General features: G+C 39.7%; 1 protein-coding gene across 1 annotated transcript in view; it reads left to right on the plus strand.

Annotated features, from left to right (window-relative positions):
- LOC5563660 (gustatory receptor for sugar taste 64a) overlaps positions 1-9737 on the plus strand; it is a 34054-nt gene extending 24317 nt beyond the window's left edge. The window contains exons 4-6 of the mRNA XM_001647829.2: positions 6559-6721; positions 9380-9469; positions 9556-9737. Of these exons, the coding sequence (XP_001647879.2) occupies positions 6559-6721; positions 9380-9469; positions 9556-9669 (367 nt within the window). The 3' untranslated portion in view covers positions 9670-9737. The remainder of the gene's footprint in view (positions 1-6558; positions 6722-9379; positions 9470-9555) is intronic.
- Positions 9738-22738: the final 13001 nt, after the last annotated feature.

The following is a 22738-nucleotide window of genomic DNA, read 5'->3' on the forward strand; positions in this document are numbered from 1 at the left end:
GGCAACAACAACCCGTGGATACGAGTCGGAAAGAAACGGAGCCCAAGGAGAATGCTAAACCTAAAACCGACGAAACGTAGGAATTGAGGCGGAGCCCTCCTTATCAAAAAGGAGGAAGCGTAATACGCCGAAGTTCTGAAGACGATACGAAACACGGAGAAGTTATCGCCATTGGGCGCAGATGTGCGGAGCATAAGGCGGACTAGGATTGGTAAAATTATCCTAGTCTTAAAGAAGGACGCCAAGCAAAAGGGTGCAGTTTATAAGCAACTGGCACAATAAGTACTTGGCGACGAGGTTCATGTAAGATCCCTGACTGCAGAAGCGACTCTCCAGTGTAAAAATCTGGATGAGGTCACCGATGCAGCGGAGGGCTCGGCTACCCTTAATGAGCAGTATGACATCGACGTAGCCAGTAAGGCCATCCACCTTAGAAAGAGCCCGCAGGGCACGCAGATGGTGGCGAACAGGCTGCCGATCGCAGAGGCCAACAATGCGAAAAACTTGGGCATACAACTTCTTCTTCTTCTTTTTCGCGTTACGTCCCAACTGGGACAAAGCCTGTTTCTCAGATTAGTGTTCTTATGAGCACTTCCACAGTTATTAACTGAGAGCTTTCTTTGCCGATTGACCATTTTTGCATGTGTATATAATGTGGCAGGTACGAAGATACTCTATGCCCTGGGAATCGAGAAAATTTCCAACCCGAAAAGATCCTCGACCAGTGGGATTCGAACCCACAACCCTCAACATGGTCATGCTGAATAGCTGCGCGTTTACCGCTACGGCTATCTGGGCCCCCAACAGCCTCAGGCATACAACAGCCTCCTGAATTTTCCCAAATGATCGACAGGATGATAGCCAAAGTAGCTATTCGGCAGTGATAGCTGGTAACTTTGGGCAGTGAAGTGAGGTAGCCGCTGTACCAACCAAAGGTGCCAACACATGTACCAACAATTGTCGGAATCTGGCTGGCAAATATGGGTACAGTGAGTACCTTCCGCAAAAATGGTGCAGAATCGATTATCGATGTGACGTACTGTAGTCCCAACCTTTTAGGTATCATGTATAACCGTTGATGACGGTTATACTCATAGCGATCATCAATCGATTAGCTATAGTATAATACCAGGCAGGCGGAGAGCAGTGCGATGTAACTAAACCCAAGCCCGAAGTTGGAGAATAGCACGCTTCGACGGCGAAGTATTCACTGCAGTCCTGAGGCGCGAACGGAACAATCTGAACAAAAACGGTGAAGAGCTAGTTGTTGTGGTATCACGAGCGTGTGATGCTTCCATGTCGAGAAAAGTCCCTCCCAGAGAGAACAGGCCGCCGGCGTACTGGTGGTGCAAATCGATTGCAAATCTTCGAGCAGATTGCCTTTGGGCCAGACAAAGAATGCAACGCGCACGCACAGAAGCACAAAGAGAAGAATGCGGTTCAGCATTCAGAGAGGCAAGGTTAGCTCTCAAAAAGGAAATCAAGAGTCGCAAACTAGTATGCTTTGAAAACCAACTCGAGTCCGTGGTGTGACGCCTACAGAGTGGTAATGGCTAAGACCAAAGGTGCTTCCCGCATCATCCCACAAACCTATGCCTTCCAGCGCCGTATCCGGCAGATGAAGGAGAAGAAGTTGCGAGGGTGACGAAAAAGAGCTGGCAGAAGTCGTTAGATCATTCGCGTCAAACAAGGCACCGGGACTCGATGGTATCCTAAATGATGGCTTAATAACGGCAGTGAACGCGGTTCCAGACATGTTCAGAACCACGATGCAACGCTGTACAGATCAAGGAATCTTCCCGCATGTATGAAAGTGACAGAAATTGGTGCTACTACCAAAGGCGGGGAAACCACCGGGTGACCTGTTGGCGTATAGACTTATCTGTCTACTAGATACGACGTGCATGTTATTTGAGAGGTTGGTTCTCAACAGGCTAGTACTATACACGGAGAGTGCGGACGTCATGTCCTACAACCAGTTTGGATTCAGGAAAGGTAAATCTACTCTGGACGCTATCCAGTCGGTCGTTCAGACAGCTGAGGTGGCAATCGAGCATAAAAGGAGCGGCATCCGTTACAGCCCAGTTGTCACTCTGGATGTGAAGAAAGCGTTCATCAGCGCAAGCTGGGAAGCAATAGCCCTCGTACTTCACCTCAAAATACCGGTGCAGTTGTGTAAGCTTTCAGAAAGTTATATAGATGGTAGGATTCTACTGAATGACACAAAGGAGGGGCAGAAAAGCGTTTGAATTATCGCGGGAGTACCTCAAGGTTCAATCCTGGGCCTGATGTTATGGAATGCGATGTACTACGACGTACTGACGGGTGTTAAGATTGTTGGCTTCGACGACGACGACATCACCCTAGAGGTCTATGGTGAATCGATGGCGGAAGTAGAGTTGACAGCAGCGCACTCTATCTCCATAGTTGAGGAGTGGATGCAGTCTAGGAAACTTGGCCTGTGACAAGACTCGGGGGGTGGTGGTCAACAACCGTTAGTCCGAGCAACAGGCGCTTATCTCGGTAGGTGATTGCACCATAGAGTTCAAGCGATCTCTTAGGCATCTTGGGTTAATGACAAGCTCAGCTTCGCTAGGCACGTTGAATATGTCTGTAAAAGAGCATCCACGGCTATAGCGGCGCCTTCGAGGTTATGTCTAACAGCTTTGCTGTAATTGCCAACAAACGCAAGCTCCTGGCAAGCGTGGCGCAATCCATACTAAGGTATGAAGGACCAATTTGGTCAAAAGCGCTTAGAACGGGCAAAACCTAAAGCGGTTGGAAAGCACGTATACGATCATGTGCTTAACGGTTTTTAAAGAGGCCGTGTATTTCATAGCCGGGATGACACTTATCGGACTCATCATCAAGTGTTTCAACCAAAGAGGTACCAGAGGAATCCATAACGCGTGTAAAGAGACAACGCTCAGAGGTTGGCAGCACGAATGGGATAACTCCACTAAAGGTAGATGGACCCATCGGCTAATACCAAATGTGTCAGATTGGTATGAAAGAAATTATGGGGACATGGAAGAAATTATGGTCAGGACATGGTTGCTATAGGCAGTACCTGCCGTACCTCCTGTGTACCCTAATTGTGCTGGTGTGGAGGAAACAGCGGAGCATGTCGTGTTCGATTTCCCGCGTTTTATTGTTGTGAGGGATCGCTTGCTCGCTACATGCGGAGGTGACACGTCCCCAGATAATATAATACTGAGAATGTGTGAGGATGCCGAGTGCTAGAATACAGTAACTACGGCTGTCACTCACATTATGCTAGAATTGCAGAGGCTCTGTAGAGTAAAGTGGGGCAAAAGTTCGAGTGGGGCAAGAGTTTCTTTTTAAGATTTCTAGCTCAAATCAAATCAAAACTTAGAAATGTCATGGTGGTTCGAATGCTATACAAGTAAGAGACTTTCACTCCAAATATCATAAAAATTGATTGAGATTTGGAAAAGTTATGGCTATTTGTTAAATTAATTAACTCATTACGCGTGGTAAAGATGGACAAATTATGGGTGAAATTATGAAAAAAATCCACGTGCTCGGCTGGGATTTGAACCCAGGACTCTTGTATGCTAGACGAGCGCTTTACCAACTAAGCTACCGAGCCACTTGGTGACCCAATAACTGAGTTGGTTACAAGTTTAGAATTCAAATCCCTACAGACCACGCGGACCCCTTTCATAACCAATATCCATCCATCTCTTGTTCCTACACACGCGGAGCGAGCGAGTGCGATTTATTTAGTGTTGAAACTGTTTGCCTATCGTACCTACATCGCTTCCACAACAACTGTATTGTGGAAGAGTAAAGATGTGGGAAGGCTATCAACGTGTCGTTCTCACTCAAGTGACGACATGACTACTACAGAGAGGCAGTACACTCTAATATAAACTGACACTTATATTGAGCTGTTCGGTAATCCAATCCGCATGGTTATTAAATTAATTAACTCATTACGCGTGGTAAAGATGGACAAATTATGGGTGAAATTATGAAAAAAATCCACGTGCTCGGCTGGGATTTGAACCCAGGACTCTTGTATGCTAGACGAGCGCTTTACCAACTAAGCTACCGAGCCACTTGGTGACCCAATAACTGAGTTGGTTACAAGTTTAGAATTCAAATCCCTACAGACCACGCGGACCCCTTTCATAACCAATATCCATCCATCTCTTGTTCCTACACACGCGCTATTTGTTGTTTTTTGACGTAAATATTGTAATATTTGGTCAAACTTTCGATGCATGGAACCAAATAAAGATAAAATATTTTTCAATATTTTATGTAAGGGCGTTTCTAGGCCTATCATAAGGATGCTTTGACGTGTATTAGTTTTTCCATAAATAGTTGGAATCAATTTTTGTCCCATAGCAGGGCAAAAGTTCGACCCATGTATAAACCCACGGAAAATTTGTCAAATTTCCTGAAATCTACATATTATCTTCAAATTTAGTGAAATTTGCCTGATCGTGCGAAAAATGTCACAAAATTTTACATTTTCACTTAGTTTTGCGAAAAACTGCTATTTTTTGGGTGGGGCAAAAGTTCGTTTAAGACAATCAATTTTGAAACTATTATAACTAAAAATGGGTAAATATTTTGACACAAGTTTGTTCAGCAAAGTTATAGTCAATATGCGGAAGGTTCGCTATATGGTATTTGTTTTGTTTCGTCTGCTATTATTTTCATGGAAACTTTGATTATACCACTAAGGTCGAACTTTTGCCCCACCTTACTCTAACATTGTTTACAGGTTACTTCATTGCCAAAACTAAATTTGCTAGGAAAGATTCAAATATGACCTCCTTTGATTTTTGGTATTTCTAGACCCCCCTCCCCCCTCTGTCACGCTTTTTCCAATATCTTAAACATGTACTGTCACACTTTCGTAGAAACCCCCTCCCCTCCTCCAAATGATTGACGTCATATTTGAATGACCCCCTACAGGTGTTAAATGCTATATACACTGGCCCTTCATGAAATACCGTAAGGTGCTCCTGGGATAAAAGGGTCTGAGTCCAAGTGTAATGTATGTGCATTTTGTACATCACTTGAGCAATTTAGCCAGAATAGCTCACTGGGCTGGTTTTAGTGGGTTGTCGGTGGTGCGGCATCCCCACACTCCCTGACTAACCTTCCTAGAGGTCTGATTGCAGCTTTCCCCCTTGTTATATAACACGACATAGGGTAGGTGTACCAGTTATGGTCATAGTAGTTCCCTTTCTCGCCATACGGGATTACTTGAATGTTACATTTTGGAAGATTGTTTGTGTTGTAGTAGTAAGATTTAATAGATATCCTGATGTTTGAACATTCAAAAAGATTTAATATGTGAATGTTATCGAAATTTACCGTATGGTCAAATAGAGAACCACTATGGTACACTTTCCCTACATATGCAAACATAGTTACTTGGCAGTTACAGTCGCCTCTCCTCATCTCGATATCGAAGGGACCATCGAGATAGGGAGAGATCGATACAAAGAACATTAATCTAATGAATACTAGATTGAAAATCACTCCGTTACTAGGAAAATAATAAACAAACAAACTTCATTTCGGATTTCCAAACTATTCTAAATCACTTAAATCTGTTCTAGTAACCTTTGTTAATGTTCATATCCACATATAGAGAGAAAATTGGGAACAACAAATCAATAGGAACACATCGAGATATGAAGATATCGAGATAAGGAGGATATCGAGATATGGAGAGAGAAATCGTATGCAGAATGAACGGACCGAAGCAATCATCGACATAGGGAGAGATATCGAGATGTAGAACATCGAGATGTGGAGAGTCGACTGTAATACCCATGGAAGTGCTCATAAGAACATTAGACTTTGAAGTAGGTTCTGTCAGAGTTGAGAAGTAATGCCGGAGAGAAGAAGACTAGACAATCTTCTCCTTGGGTTTATGAAGATTCCATAAAACTCATTGGAAAGGATTTATTCAATACATTTCCTACATACCTAATCTCATTATTATTACCAGAGTCGATTATCATTACCTCATAATCAGTGTTGACCAGACTCATTTCCCCGAAATTCGAATTGTGAAGCCATGAACTGTTATAACTGTGCGTTGTATTCCTGAGATGGAGGGGGAGGTGGTTGGGCTTGAGTGTTGCACATGGGATCCGACAGTTTCGATCTCGGTGGGCCGCAATTCAAGTTTCGGTGAAATGATTCGCATTCACTCACTCACTCATTTCATTTCACCGAAACTTGAATTGTGGCTCTCTGGGATCAAAATTGATCGATTTTGTGTGTAGTACTCAAGCTTAGCCATCTGCTTTTCTATCTTAGGCGGATAGAGCATGGTTGTAGCAGTTCGTGGCTTCGTAGTTCGGAAAATGTTATTTTCGGGGAAATGAGTCTGAACAACACTGCTCATAATGTCTGGTTACGTCCTTACCCCGCAACCGCAATTGTCCATCACTCCAATCATGATTCTATTGTAATAGCCTTTTTCTCCCGGTACCACATAGGGTTGAAAGGGCCATCTCACGTCTCCTTCGTCTCCCGAAATAATCCTTTTATCCTTCGTAGACCACACGCATACGCCATATCGTTTGTCTATTTCTGGTACACACTTTGCTTCCTAATTGGCCGTACCTTGACGACACTTTGGATAGCAGCCGAGCTGAATCGAGAAAAAAGATCTGCCCTCCGGGTGGTTCAACGCATTTCCAGTGATGGTTGGTGCACCGAGGTGAGTAAAAAGTGACGACCGGTGGATGTGTGAATCCTGCAGTCTATGGGAGTAGTCAGGATGGTCTCCGATCGGCAATAAAAAACAAAACCAAATGACTCTTTTAATGTAGGGGGCTGGGGGCAACAAGGACACCTTTAGAGGTCTATAGGTTCAAATCATGGTTGATTAGCACAATTTTTGAAGATTATTCCAGTGTAGGGGCAAGCTCACCTCTTGTTCCAAATGATGTTATCGATAGATTTCCAAAATATAAGTAACACATGATGATTTGAGACTATTGAAAATGTCCCTTCTTATGAGGTTTTTTAACGAGGCACAGGGCAAGAGTGCCACTCGTATGGGGCAAGAAGACCACCAGAGCAAAATTCCACAAATTTTGTATATTATTATTTCCCCGCCTAAACGATAAATTCTAGAGTAAGTAAAGATAAAAACTGAGGGATAAAAGTTGACTTATAGTTAAAAAGTAATTTTACGAAATTTATTTAGTTCTCATCTTATTTGGCTGTAAGAATAATAGTAAAAATTTTCAGAAACCATTTTGAATGTCCAAAATGGTTTATTTTGATTTTATTTAGTAGGAAACATTGATTTAATGCAATATTGAACAAGAAAAATAAAAGTTCATTTGATTTTATATGAGAAAATTGTGGTTTCCCTCTTGCCCCATAAGACATACTGTTTTTATATATGTAGAACTTAATGTCAAAAGGACTTTTTCGAAAAAATTTCCTCACAGCTATATTAAACAATTGAAAATCATCAATACTGTGTGGAAAAATCAATATGTTTTGTACTTATTGGGAGTCAAACCTTGTTTTTCAGCCTTACATTTTTATAATATTTTGCATTTTTCGCGTTGCTGAGTTAAAGACATTTTTCTAATTTTTTGTACTGAACATTTTTAACTGTAATATTTACACAACCCTCAATTAGTACTCAATGTATTCTTATCCTGAAATTAACATAAAAAAAATTTATTTGAACTACGTGAAATTAGAGGTGGCACTATTGCCCCGGGTGTCGCTCTTGCTCCATGCCCCCCTATTCTAATTTTCTGAGCAGAATCTCAATAGAGAATCAAAAAAGTAGATAGGGCAGGACTGCCCAACGTACGGCCCGCGGGCCGCATCCGGTCCGCGACCTAATTTTGTGCGGCCCGCGGAGGGTTTGAAGATTTTCTCATATTTGGCTTGTTGATTATTCTAATAACCCGAAGTTAGAACATACCAAGACTATTTATTTTCAATTTAGTTTCAACATAATATTTTAGCTTGGTTATTATTTAAATTGTTTTTTAATCATCTTAGTACTCAATTTTATGAATAATCAAATTCTAAATCTCAAATTCTGAATGTTTCAACAATGTTCTACCATAGAATTTCGATGGAATTCAAAAAATGCTGACTCAAAAAACATATGGACGAAAGGCTAAATTTTCGTACATTATTTCACTGAATTAAAGACTAACATTCTCTCAGAATCATAGAAATAAATCTGAGAGTCAGAATACTTTACAATAAAATAGGTTTTCCAAGAATTCTGGATATGAGATTGTTACAGAACTTTCACTATGATCCTATAGACTTCTGGCCAGAATTTTCAACAAATTCAATACGTGATTTTTGGAAATCCTGGTCAATTACAATGTAATGCTATGTACGATTTTGCAGAACCTTAAGCAAATTTAAAATAAAATTTTGAGCAGGCTTCTTTCAAAAAATTTTCAGCATTCTGAAAGATTTCAAGGTTACATTTCGAAATGATTATTGTATGAGATTTGGAAGGTATTCTAGGCACGATTCTTGTAAAATTCTGGACATTCTGACCAAGTTTTTTGTTAGTAAATTTTGGGCCATACAAATAATACTAGGTCAGATCATGGCAGAATTCGGAGTATGATTTTGTATAAAATCCTGGATATTATTCTCACAAGATCCAACATTTTTGGGCTAGTTGCTTCAAAATATCATGGACAAGATTATTACATAATTTTTTAAGGGATTATCGCAATATCCAACAGGATACATAGCAACAATTATCTGGTTTTGATTTGTAAAAAAAAAATACTTCATTCACTGATTTTTGTCAAATTATAAGAAATTATAAGAACCTTGTTTACTGACTTTTGCCGAATTTGCGTTTAAAAATATGGCCCACGCCAAAAAAAAATTTCTGCGATTTGGCCCGCGGTTCAAAAATGTTGGACAGGCCTGAGATAGGGAGTACCTTGTACCTTTCAATTCCGCCCTATTTGCTCATCTTTGACAGATATGCGTGTTTCGACTATCACTTGCAGCTTTTTTCAGTGTCAGTTACTAGTATCCACTGAAGAAATCGTCGCATCTCTTGCAAACTGAATTACGTACTCTTTCCAACCTACACTTTACCAAACCGTTAATTAACCTGTTACTTAGAAACCAAATCGAACCAAGACCTGTTTTGGACTCTATTTTGCTCGCTGTGAAACAAAAAGGAAGATGGATATCGTTAATTGTTTAACGTTTCATACAAAAACGGTGAAGCTTTTGTGTACAATTATTGTTTTAGCGTAAAACTCGTTTTAAGGTCGCTTGCTCCTCTCATGACAGAAATCCTGGATACGCCCATGACACAATCTATAGATATCTACAATGCTTTCTGCATCGATTGTAGCTCGAACGGTACTATCTGCTACTGAGAGCGGAAGTCGGAGCACTTTCCGGAAGCCGGTTTTTCTATCTGACTCATCAGACAACGTTTACGGTGAGTACGGTTATTTTTGAAGCTAAGTGCTTTAATTGATCGAAGCTTTTTTATTTTTTTCTTTGTTCGGATTGTTTCTCACAAAGATTGTAGCAGTAATCTTCACCTACGAGCTAGTCATGATTAAGTACTCCAGGATGACTGCAGCTGACGTGGGCATTCCGGAAAACTGCTCGGCCATGGCATTTTCACAAGATTAGGTGGATTTTCACAATGAGCGTCGTAAATGTTCTCGTATTATTTGATTCTATGTTACAAAGTCATCAAGTGTTAGGAAATATAGCATAGCTTTTTGTTCGGCCGAATTGTCTAAAACAGTATAAGAAATTCTGCCTTAGGAAAAAATCCATGAATAAGATGTCAATGAACACAATAGAATTGTGTAATCCAACCGTTAAACATATGGTCGTTTGAAAGCTTTGAAAGCTGTTCCTGTGCCGGAGTTAGTGAAAACAGTTTAAAAATAGTAAAGGTCGGACTCGATTATCCGGAGTATCGATTTTTTTTTCACTCCGGATAATCGAATCCTCCGTATAATCGAATCACTGAAAGAAAAATCTGCTATAAATGAACTCAAATATTATCTTTTATTGTTGTCTTATTTATTTGATGCTGTGGCGTAGTTAGAAATTATTTATAGAAACATTAGGAGTCTGGAGAAGAAAAATAAATTTTTGACCGACATATACGAAAAATCCCTGTTTCAAAGCACCCTTCTCTAACCTATATGCTGAATGATGATTTTTTCAGCACGAGTCGTACATTTATCCAACGAGCCATGCCGAGTTTTTGCCTTGGTGTTCTGGTCAGAAAAGAACTCCGTTGGAAGCAGGCCTTCAGATCTACAAGCGTAACTAGTGATCTCTCGAAGGTTTATGAACATGAAAATATATTCCACCAAGTTATGAGATAAACGACAGTTCAAGGTTATACAAGAACTTCTTTGAGTATAGGCCTACAGATCCACAAGCGTTACCAGTGGCCTCTCAGTGGATTAGGAACAAGGTTGACACCTATACAGGCCAATGTAATTACACATCATCAGAACAAAGACAAATTAGAACGAGATCAGCACATACACTTTTTTGCTGACACATTTAGGACTACACAATGTTCTACAATGTTTTAGAACAATCGATTTGGAGCAACTTTGCCAAAGAACCCAAATTTCTATCGCTTATGGTTCGCGAGTTATGATTTTTTTTAACAAAAAAGTTAGGGTGGTACTGATAAATCAGTTTTTTCTTGATAACTTTTCATACGATAATTTCTCGCAAAAACTTTGTTCCGAGCACTTTTAGAACTTTTGATTGCGCAACTTTTTGCCGAAAAAACTAATGTTCCGTCTCTTATGGTTACAGAGTTATAAGAATTTTGCTTCGAAAAAATGGTTGTTTTCAAATGCCGATATCTTCAATAGGCGCAAACGGATTTTCAATCTTTTATCAGCATTAGAAAGATTATCTCTTTCTCTGTTTATGGTGAAAAAACTGCGAGGACGTTTTTTGTTTGAAAAGATTGACAAAATTTTGAAAATAATATGTTTTTAACCGAAAATTGTCCATAACTTGAAAAATATTCGAGATAGCTCTTTGGTGCCTTCAGCAAAAATGTGCAAAATTGAATGTTCTGAAAGTGCTTCATACAAAGCATTCATAAAAAATCAACCCTTTAAGATATATTCACCATAAACCGAATGTTATATGGTAAAGAAAGCGAAAATAAGAGATATTTGCTGGAACAAACGAAATAACTGTATGTAAAGTCATTTTAAATTGAATACACATGTATTGATATCGATCATAGTAAGCGGAATCTAAGGAGTTGAAAAAAGGAAAATTACTTGCTGAAGCAGTTTTCAAGTGATCAAGGCCCACCTTCTGGTTCGTTACCTTAGACAGATATTTGGGATTTATATTTGGCTCTTGTTCAAGATTCATGCATTCTTCAACAGGCGAATGCTGCCCTGACTAATTCGTTGTGGCAGATTTATTGGATTTGATTGAATTGAATGGGATAAGTTGGATGCCCAGATAGAATAATTGCAGATACTTCTATATTTCTATGGGAGGATATCACGGGAAGCAAGGTTTTGGTAATTTGAAGGAATTCTTCAAAGTATACGTTTTGTTATCGTTTAGGGATGATAATATAATAAACGAGACCGGTATTGAACGCTTGACCTTCTGCTTAGTAAGCCGAAGCGGTAGCAATTTATAACCAACCACGGCATAGATTAGCTGGACAAACAATATGTCGCGTGATATAACAAGACTTCGTTTATGGATTAATGTTCCATGGATCACTGTTAAAACTGCTTCAGCAACTAAATTTCCCTAACTCCTTAGATTTTGCTTATTGTGATCGATCTTATTTCATTACATATATATTCAATTTTAAATGACTTTACATACAGTTATTCCGGTTGTTCCAGCAAATATCTCTTTTTTCGCTTTCTTTATGATATAAAATTCGGTTTATGGTGAATATATCTTAAAGCGATAATTTTTCATGAATACTTTGTATGAAGCACTTTTAGAACTTTCAATTATGCACATTTTTGCTGAAGGCACCAAAGAACTATCTCGAATATTTTTCAAGTTATGGACAATTTTCGGTTAAAAAACATATTATTTTGAAAATTTTGTCAATCTTTTCAAACAAAAAACGTCCTCACAGTTTTTTCACCATAAGCAGAGAAAGAGATAATCTTTCTAATGCCGATAAAAGATTGAAAATCCGTTTGCGCCCTTCGGAGATATCGGCATTTGAAAACAACCATTTTTTCGAAGAAAATTTTCGATAACTCTGTAACCATAAGAGATAGAACATTAGTTTTTTCGGCAAAAAGTTGCGCAATCAAAAGTTCTAAAAGTGCTCGGAACAAAGTTTTTGCGAGAAATTATCGTATGAAAAGTTATCAAGAAAAAAATGATTTATCAGTACCACCCTAACTTTTTTGATAAAAAAAAATCATAACTCGCGAACCATAAAAGATAGAAATTTGAGTTCTTCGGCAAAGTTGCTCCAAATCGATTGTTCTAAAACATTGTAGACCATTGTGTAGTCCTAAATGCGTCAGCAAAAAAGTTTATGTGCTGATCTCGTAAACCGTATATCTAAAATTGACGGTTTAGGCGCAATCGTTTTTGTGTTCCTAGATATGGCTTTGGGACCAATGTGCATTGGTAGCCGTTGCAACAAGGGCTGACTTACCGTCGGAACGAGCCTAGGACCTAGTGCTGAAGACACTCCGGAACACGGGACGAGGAATGGAGTTCGAGCGCAGAATCCAGACGTTTGCCAAACTTCCCTTCGTCGCCATGCAAGAAAGGATTCGACCGCTGCGCTGTTCCGCGCAACTCCATAACTCCGCTAATCGATGGTGAAAGGTACCTTATCCTATCATACATTCTTCCTATTCTTGTGAATTTTGATTTCTGCATAAAAATTATAAAATGAAACTATAAACTTGAATCAAACTACTTTCTTTCATTTATAAGCTGCTAAGCCCTGCATTTCTTCTTCGCTGTGGTTGCATAATTCCACCTTGGAGACGGTTTTTTTGGGAAGTAGTTCCGTTCTTCTTCTTCTTCTTCTTCTTCTTCTTGACATAACGTCCTCACTGGGACAAAGCCTGCTTCTCAGCGTAGTGTTCTTATGAGCACTTCCACAGTTATTAACTGAGAGCTTTCTTTGCCAAATTTGCCATTTTTGCATTCGTATATCGTGTGGCAGGTACGATTATACTCTGTGCCCAGGGAAGTCAAGGAAATTTCCTTTACGAAAAGATCCTGGACCGACCGGGTTTCAAACCCAGACACCTTCAGCATGGCTTTACTTTGTAGCCGCGGACTCTAACCATTCGGCTAAGGAAGGCCCGAGTAGTTCCGTCCACCCTCTAATTTCTTCACGGAGCCATTTTGAACGACCCTGACAAAGCCTGGAGGAAGGACAAAAGGTCCCTATAACAAAGGAATCCTAACAAACGTTGCAAATCAAATCTGTTAATCAAAGTTCAACTCTTGCTCCACTAAAAAAAATTGGTGGACATCGTCACAAGTTATGCTTGTAGATCTGAAGGCCTTTTCTCAAATAAGTGCAATGATTACCGGAAAATGTAAAATTTGGTTTATTATAATTTTTTATGAGCCCAACATGGCGATGTTCAAGTCTGATGTTTGCTTGAGTCTTATTCCTAAGCCTTTGAAAGATCTTCGGTTACGTGTGTAGATGTGATGGCCTTCACTGACAGAATATTTTGGATAACCGAAAACTTTCGGTGAGTTTGAATCCTGATGGGCCAATATTTATCTGGAATCGCCCCCCTGATATGTGATTCAAATATTTTAATTAGGCGCTGTGCGACAAAAATGTCCTTGATTTGCATATCCAAAGAATCATAATACAAAAACAATTATGTACATATCACTTTACTAGGAATTGTTTATGGGACTGTAATATAAACCATAAATTTTAAAAATATCTTCGGTATATAATACAATAAAACAGGTCGATTATTCACTCGATAAAAGTTCGATCCAGTTTAAACTTATCAATTATGCAAAGGCGCCATGGAACGTAGTTTTGGGTACGAAGTTCTCCCAAACTGAACAAAATGCAATATTTTCCAAGCAAACGCATCTATTTTTACACGAGTGTGTCATATTTGAGTGAACTGCATTGATTATGTATGCAACTGTTCGTTTTTAGAAGGTCTCGCCCCGTGAATTGTGATTGCATACTTATTTATCTGCTATATCTAAAACTACTGCAATAATTTTCAGAAATTGTAAGTAATAAATGTTTGACGTTTCTGTGAACCCTCTTTTCATCGAATCAAAAAACTCTGGAAAATATATGAAAATGCAGAATGTTTTTCAATGCAATTTATCAATAGGGTGATTCGAATTTTTCAGACGTTCTGATGGTTTAAATCCGACGCATCTCTAAATTTTCTTCAAATCTATTTATGAATAGTGTATTTTGTGTGCTGAATTTCCAAAACTTGTTTTTAAAATGATTTGTACCATAATAACTGATGAGGAAGGGTGCAATCATAACATAAACATTGTCACTGTAGATTTTTTTTTGTAAAAAGCTGCTTGCCAGAAATTTGAGCTTTTAAAACTCAAAGTTGAAACACAAAAAAGTTCTTATATAAAATATTGAGCATCTGCAAGTTCTTGTGAAAATGAACCTAACATGATATTAATAAAACTTGATATTTTGTGTTTGACAATCATCAAGTGCTGTCTATCATAATTTAAAAATAAACATGATTAGAGATATTACGATCCAGGGTAAAATAGTCCTGGAAATAGTTAAGTTTGGAATTGATTAACCATCAGATGTGTGTCGTCCAAAGGTTATGAGTAATTATTTTCAAATGCACCCGTGTTAGCTTTTTCGCCCCCTTTCTGGATTTTTCACCCCCCAAATTCTGTTTTACAAATTTTCGCCCCCTTGAGCCTAAAAATCGCCCCAGGCGAATTCGTCCACTATGGGAATCACTGGGCCATATTATATTGATTTTTTTTGGATGCTAGCCTCATGCTACGTTCAGACTAGAGCTGATATTACGTAATATTGGCTAACTTGATATCAAATGTCATAGTTGTTATTTCAGTTCCTATATTACGTAATATAAGCTCTAATCTAAACGTAGTATTATTTATGAACAACAAAAAGTTCACAAAGTACGCTTGTAAATGCAAAGGCCTTCAATCAAAGGAGTTCAATGATTACTGGAAAATGTTATACTTGGTTTGCCATAATTAAATGAGCCCACATAAGTGTAACGCTTGTTGAATTATCGTCAAGCGACTATTGGTAACGTTTATTGATCTTAAGACCTAGCCTCAACGGAGTACTTGGATAACCCTAGGAAGCCGTTGGACTACAAACTTGATAGAATAGGTTTGTTTTAGTCTGATTTGGCATGCAGCCATTCTACGCAGATTTGTTCCGTGGTCCATAAGGCTTATATAGAACATGGGACAAGGATTCTACCCCATTACCCCAAATTCCATTACCCCGAATGACATCAACCCGAACGCCATTACCCCGAAATCCAATATCATGGATATCATCCAATATCATGTCATCAATATCAATTGTAAATTCGGAGAAATAGCATTCGGGGTGATGGTGTTCGGGGAAATGGCATTCGAGGTAATGGGGTAGAATCGGGACAAGTAGGCGTAGAAGGATCCATAAACCTTCTGAAGATCTCTGATTACGCGTGTAGATATAATATGGCCTTCATTCAAAGCCGTTTTTGGATGAATGTTAACACCTGTACTCCCAACCCCTCTCAGAGAGTCGGAAGTGCAACTTTGACCATGCATATCTTTCTAGTTTTCGAAGCGATTTTCAAACAATTTTCAGCAATGGAACCGGACACTATTCAAGATTGATGTTCATCTTTAGGTTTTTAAAATAGATGCGTCTACCCATAGATATTAAGGAAAATGCACTTTCTGATTTTTTTTGAAAAACGCATTTTTTCCACAAATTTAAAAATAAAGCTAAATTTAAAGCGATGGCATCTTGTTTTTCGACATCAATTTGCTTGATTGAGTGTAGTGAACAGGTTTGAGCAGATATTGAAATTTTTATTACACTCAAATTTTCTTCTAATTAAAATACTACGAAAAACCCTATTTTTTGTTCCCGTTTGCTGTAACTCAAAATTCAAAGCGATGACATATAGTTTTTTCGTCATGAAATTGATTGTGAAAATCAAGTGAACATCTTCTTCTTCTACTTCTTCTTGGCATTAACGTCCCTTTTGGGACAGAGCCGGCTTCTCAGCTTAGTGTTCTTATGAGCACTTCCACAGTTATTAACTGAGAGCTTTTTTTTGCCTAAATTGCCATTTTTGCATTTGTATATCGTGTGGCAGGTACGATGATACTCTATGCCCAGGGAAATCAAGGAAATTTCCATTTCGAAAATATCCTGAACCGACCGGTAATCGAACCCAGATACCTTCAGCATAGCTTTGCTTTGTAGCCGCGGACTCTAACCACTTAGCTAAGGAAGGCCCCAAGTGAACATATTTGAGTTAAAAATATAATTTTCGATAACACTTAAAATTTATTTTACCCAGAAAACCACAATAAAAGAGACAATTTACACTGTCTTCAGCCAAAGGGTGCACCGACTGAACAATCACTATTATTAGGCAACGGCCCCACAAATTCGTGAAAAACGTATTTCTTGAGCAGACAAAAGTCTGTTAATTAAAATTAAAGGCTATGACATGTAGTTTTTTCGACACGAAGATACTTGCAGAGGTCTTAAGGTTAAAACATGTAGTTTTTTCGTTCTGAATTCACTTCTAGAAGTCAAGTGAACATTTTTGAACAGAAATTGAAATATTTGATTACACTCAAAAAGTTATTAAGCTGAAGTAGCTTAGCTTAGCTTAGCTTAGACTGACTACACATATCAATGGTTGCTATTCCGTGATTGACCGAAGTCAGTGAAAATGCACAAAGAATCAACTAGAAGTTCGGCTGGGATTGGCCATAATCTTCTCCAGTGTGCATAATTCAGTGCCTCTATTTATACAGGGTCAATAACGGCGCCGGCCACGTCCTTGCAGTCAGGTGGGATTGGGGGAAGGAATGTTAGTGTGTAACCTTTGCTATTTGGAGACCGTGTTTGCCTCTGCATCTCCGCAAAGGTTACTGGGAGGGATGTTTGTTAATGGGGAGGATCGTTGGGTCACAGGATTCACTTTGATAAGCGATTAGACCATGATAAACGATTATTTGTGAGATATAAACAAACTTAGAAATATGAAATTTTCGATTGACATGAAAAATTTTCAAGTATGAGAAAATAATGCCGTTACTTGAAGTGACGAACCATTTGAAGTTTTAGCTAAAAGCAACATTCCTGCAGGATATTTGACTCAAATTGAAAAAAAATATCGATTGGCTAGACCATTACATAATATTCTGATGCCGACACTTACAGTGGCGAACCATTCAAAGTTTTTTGAATAAAATGAACGTTTTGCAAGTCTACACTTCTAGCACAGACCAAACCATTCAAAGCATTTTTTTATGTATAAAAATAAAGGTAAGTGATTTAATACAAAAAATATAATACAATAAAGTTATGAATAAGAGTTTATGCCGACACTTACAGTGACGAACCATTCATAGTTTGTTGAAAAATCATATTTATGTAACGATTAAATGTGCGGTCATACATATTTTATAGACTTGAAAAAAAGCATGAAACGAGCTCACCGATTGATCCTTCATCCTTGATTGAGCAGCCACAATCCACTTTCAGCTTCACTCGTATGCTCGGCCATATAAAAGCACTCAGAAAAAGACGCGTCACCTGAGAGGAAAAAAAAAACTGACGACTTCTCGGACTTTCTCGACGCACTGCCCGGCAGAAAAGAACGCGTCACCCGAGAGGGAAAAAACTGACGACTTCTCGGGCGTTCTCGATGCACTGTTCGGACTTTCTCGACGCACTGCCCGGCAGAAAAGAACGCGTCATCCGAGAGGGAAAAAACTGACGACTTCTCGGACTTTCTCGACGCACTGTTCGGACTTTCTCGACGCACTGCCCGGCCGAAAAGAACGCGTCATCCGAGAGGGAAAAAACTGACGACTTCTCGGACTTTCTCGACGCACTGCCCGGCAGAAAAGAACGCGTCATCCTAGAGGGAAAAAACTGACGACTTCTCGGACTTTCTCGACGCACTGCCCGGCAGAAAAGAACGCGTCACCCGAGAGGGAAAAAACTGACGACTTCTCGGGCATTCTCGATGCACTGTTCGGACTTTCTCGACGCACTGCCCGGCCGAAAAGAACGCGTCATCCTAGAGGGAAAAAACTGACGACTTCTCGGACTTTCTCGACGCACTGCCCGGCAGAAAAGAACGCGTCACCCGAGAGGGAAAAAACTGACGACTTCTCGGGCGTTCTCGATGCACTGTTCGGACTTTCTCGACGCACTGCCCGGCCGAAAAGAACGCGTCATCCGAGAGGGAAAAAACTGACGACTTCTCGGACTTTCTCGACGCACTGCCCGGCAGAAAAGAACGCGTCACCCGAGAGGGAAAAAACTGACGACTTCTCGGGCGTTCTCGATGCACTGTTCGGACTTTCTCGACGCACTGCCCGGCCGAAAAGAACGCGTCACCCGAGAGGGAAAAAACTGACGACTTCTCGGGCGTTCTCGATGCACTGTTCGGACTTTCTCGACGCACTGCCCGGCCGAAAAGAACGCGTCACCCGAGAGGGAAAAAACTGACGACTTCTCGGGCGTTCTCGATGCACTGTTCGGACTTTCTCGACGCACTGCCCGGCCGAAAAGAACGCGTCATCCGAGAGGGAAAAAACTGACGACTTCTCGGACTTTCTCGACGCACTGCCCGGCAGAAAAGAACGCGTCACCCGAGAGGGAAAAAACTGACGACTTCTCGGGCGTTCTCGATGCACTGTTCGGACTTTCTCGACGCACTGCCCGGCCGAAAAGAACGCGTCATCCGAGAGGGAAAAAACTGACGACTTCTCGGACTTTCTCGACGCACTGCCCGGCAGAAAAGAACGCGTCATCCTAGAGGGAAAAAACTGACGACTTCTCGGACTTTCTCGACGCACTGCCCGGCAGAAAAGAACGCGTCATCCTAGAGGGAAAAAACTGACGACTTCTCGGACTTTCTCGACGCACTGCCCGGCAGAAAAGAACGCGTCACCCGAGAGGGAAAAAACTGACGACTTCTCGGGCGTTCTCGATGCACTGTTCGGACTTTCTCGACGCACTGCCCGGCCGAAAAGAACGCGTCATCCGAGAGGGAAAAAACTGACGACTTCTCGGACTTTCTCGACGCACTGCCCGGCAGAAAAGAACGCGTCATCCTAGAGGGAAAAAACTGACGACTTCTCGGACTTTCTCGACGCACTGCCCGGCAGAAAAGAACGCGTCACCCGAGAGGGAAAAAACTGACGACTTCTCGGGCGTTCTCGATGCACTGTTCGGACTTTCTCGACGCACTGCCCGGCAGAAAAGAACGCGTCACCCGAGAGGGAAAAAACTAACGACTTCTCGGGCGTTCTCGATGCACTGTTCGGACTTTCTCGACGCACTGCCCGGCCGAAAAGAACGCGTCATCCGAGAGGGAAAAAACTGACGACTTCTCGGACTTTCTCGACGCACTGCCCGGCAGAAAAGAACGCGTCATCCTAGAGGGAAAAAACTGACGACTTCTCGGACTTTCTCGACGCACTGCCCGGCAGAAAAGAACGCGTCACCCGAGAGGGAAAAAACTGACGACTTCTCGGGCGTTCTCGATGCACTGTTCGGACTTTCTCGACGCACTGCCCGGCCGAAAAGAACGCGTCATCCTAGAGGGAAAAAACTGACGACTTCTCGGACTTTCTCGACGCACTGCCCGGCAGAAAAGAACGCGTCACCCGAGAGGGAAAAAACTGACGACTTCTCGGGCGTTCTCGATGCACTGTTCGGACTTTCTCGACGCACTGCCCGGCCGAAAAGAACGCGTCACCCGAGAGGGAAAAAACTGACGACTTCTCGGGCGTTCTCGATGCACTGTTCGGACTTTCTCGACGCACTGCCCGGCCGAAAAGAACGCGTCACCCGAGAGGGAAAAAACTGACGACTTCTCGGACTTTCTCGACGCACTGCCCGGCAGAAAAGAACGCGTCACCTGAGAGGGAAAAATAATGACGATTTCTCGGGCGTTCTCGATGCACTGTTCGGACTTTCTCGACGCACTGCCCGGCAGAAAAGAACGCGTCACCCGAGAGGGAAAAAACTGACGACTTCTCGGGCGTTCTCGATGCACTGTTCGGACTTTCTCGACGCACAGCCCGGCAGAAAAGCACAAAAAGTTATTAAGCTGAAGTATAAGAAAAACCCCTATTTTATGGACCCGCTTACCTGTAACTCAAAATTTTAATGTGATGACATTTAGGTTTTTCGACGTTAAATTGATTGTGAAAGTCAAGTGAATATGTTTGATTAAAAAATAAAAATCCGATTACACTCACCCAACAACACAAAAACGGGTTTTCCATAGCTTTATTTTCATTTGTTAATCAAAAATTTAGGCGATAACGTGTAGTTTTTCCGTAATGAATTTGCTTGTAGAAGTCAATGGAATATATGTCAGTAGAAAATGGAAGTTTTGATTAAGGTATAGGGGGAAGTGTATCAGTGGGGTAAGTGGATCATTTGGCCATATTAAGCATAAATACTTGAATATTTTGAAAGTTTTCGCACCATCGCTTCGATTGAGGTTATATTTTTACGACCACACTGATACTACTGCAAAGCTGTAACTACTTGTGCACTAACACATGCAAACTTGATAGCTGCAAAAATCAATTCATTTCAAAATTGTTTTCTGTCAATCAAAAATCAATTGTATCTCTGCCTTAAATCGAATAATATTATTCTTTTCAACGCATGTTGAAAATTTCAGTTCCAATTGAGTGAATCACAATGAAAAAAAAAATGATTTTTATAAATAAATACAGATATATTGAACATGGTACACTTCCCCATACTTTTTAATGGTATGGGTTAAGTGGATCAAGTATTATTATCATATATTGGCAGGCTAGTTACGCGAATTATTTGTGGTAAAAAATTAAATAAAAAAATATATTTCAAAATTCAACCAAAATTTTGCGTGATTTATGTAAGCTGAATTGCAAAAGAGCAAAATATACAAGTTCTCCAATTGAACGCATAATATCGTACGTTAATTGACCATATCGAATGTTCTAGACAGGTGGTACAAATATATTTACATATAGAATAAAAAGATTTCAGTTTGTCAAACAAAAGTAATTTAAAAAAAATATTTTCACATCACGAGTATCTTTAGAAAACATCATAAGAGATAATCCTGCAAAACTTCTGTGTAACTTGTTTGTACGAAATGGACGAATTCTCTCAAAAATATTCTAGTTGCAACGTTTTTTTGTTTCTTCGAATTAGTGTGAACTAATGTTTAGATATTTTTCATCATTTTTCGAAAAAATAAAGATTTTAATAATTTTAAAACAATTGAATAATTTTAATATTTTAATATAGCACTAATAACAAGAATGAGAGTTTTATCATTCTTACTATACATGATTACCTCACTTTGGTTTTGAGAATAGTTTTTTTTTTTACTGGTGATCCACTTACCCCACCATGGTGGGGCAAGTAGATCATTTGATCCAAATTTTCAAGTCCCTCAAACTCAATACATAACTATCAGAAAAATCGAAACAAATAACGATTTGAAGTCTTTCAGTCCCTCATTTGTTATCCACATAAAAAAGTTTGAGTAACATCATTCAGGTTAGCTGTACGTAACAATGAAGTTGACAATTGAGTTTACTGCATCCACCTACCCCACGGTACCTTATATTTAAAAATTTGACCTAACAAACTACACAAAAACGTATTCTCAGAGCTAGATCGTTTGTAAATCAACATTGAATGAAATTTTGAGTGTAATCCTAGAATTTCAATGTTTGCTCAAACATGATCACGTGACTTCTAAAGATATTGCTTCAAACTTCACGAAAAAAAAACTTCTCGTCAAGGCCTTGAGTTTTTATTTACAGACAAACAATATCAGGACATAAGTTTTTTGCGTTGTTTTCTGGTTTTAAAATCGATTTTTAGTGTAGTTATTTTTTTCTTCTCAAACACATTCACTTTACTTCTATAAGTAGATTTATGTCGAGAAAACTACATATTCTTCAGTTTTCAGTTTCGATATACATACAAAATCTCACGAATTACGTTTTTGTGTGGTTTCCTGGGTAAAATAAATTTTGGGTGTTATCAGAAATTCATTTTGTTTTTTACTTAAATATGTTCACTTGACTTTCAAAATTAGTTTTATGTCGAAAAAAAAACTATATGTCAACGCATTGAACTTTGAGTTACTGGCATACGGGTTCATTAAAAAAAGGTTTTTCGTGATAATTTAGTTAAAAGAAATTTTGAGTATAATCAAAAATTTCAATTTCTGCTCAAACATGTTCACTTGACTTCTACAAGTAAATTCATGCCGAAAAACAACATGTCATAGCCTTGAGTTTATATTTACAGACGAACAAACTCGGGAAGTTGCTTATGTTGTTTTGTAGGTAATAACAGTTTTAAATGTAGTCATTTTTTTCTTCTTTCTAAAATATTCACTTCACCTCTGCAAGTAAATTTATGTCAAAAACTACAGAGCCTTCAATTTTGAATTACAGAAAA

The sequence above is a fragment of the Aedes aegypti genome, chromosome 3, assembly GCF_002204515.2.
Source record: "Aedes aegypti strain LVP_AGWG chromosome 3, AaegL5.0 Primary Assembly, whole genome shotgun sequence".
Taxonomy (NCBI): domain Eukaryota; kingdom Metazoa; phylum Arthropoda; class Insecta; order Diptera; family Culicidae; genus Aedes; species Aedes aegypti.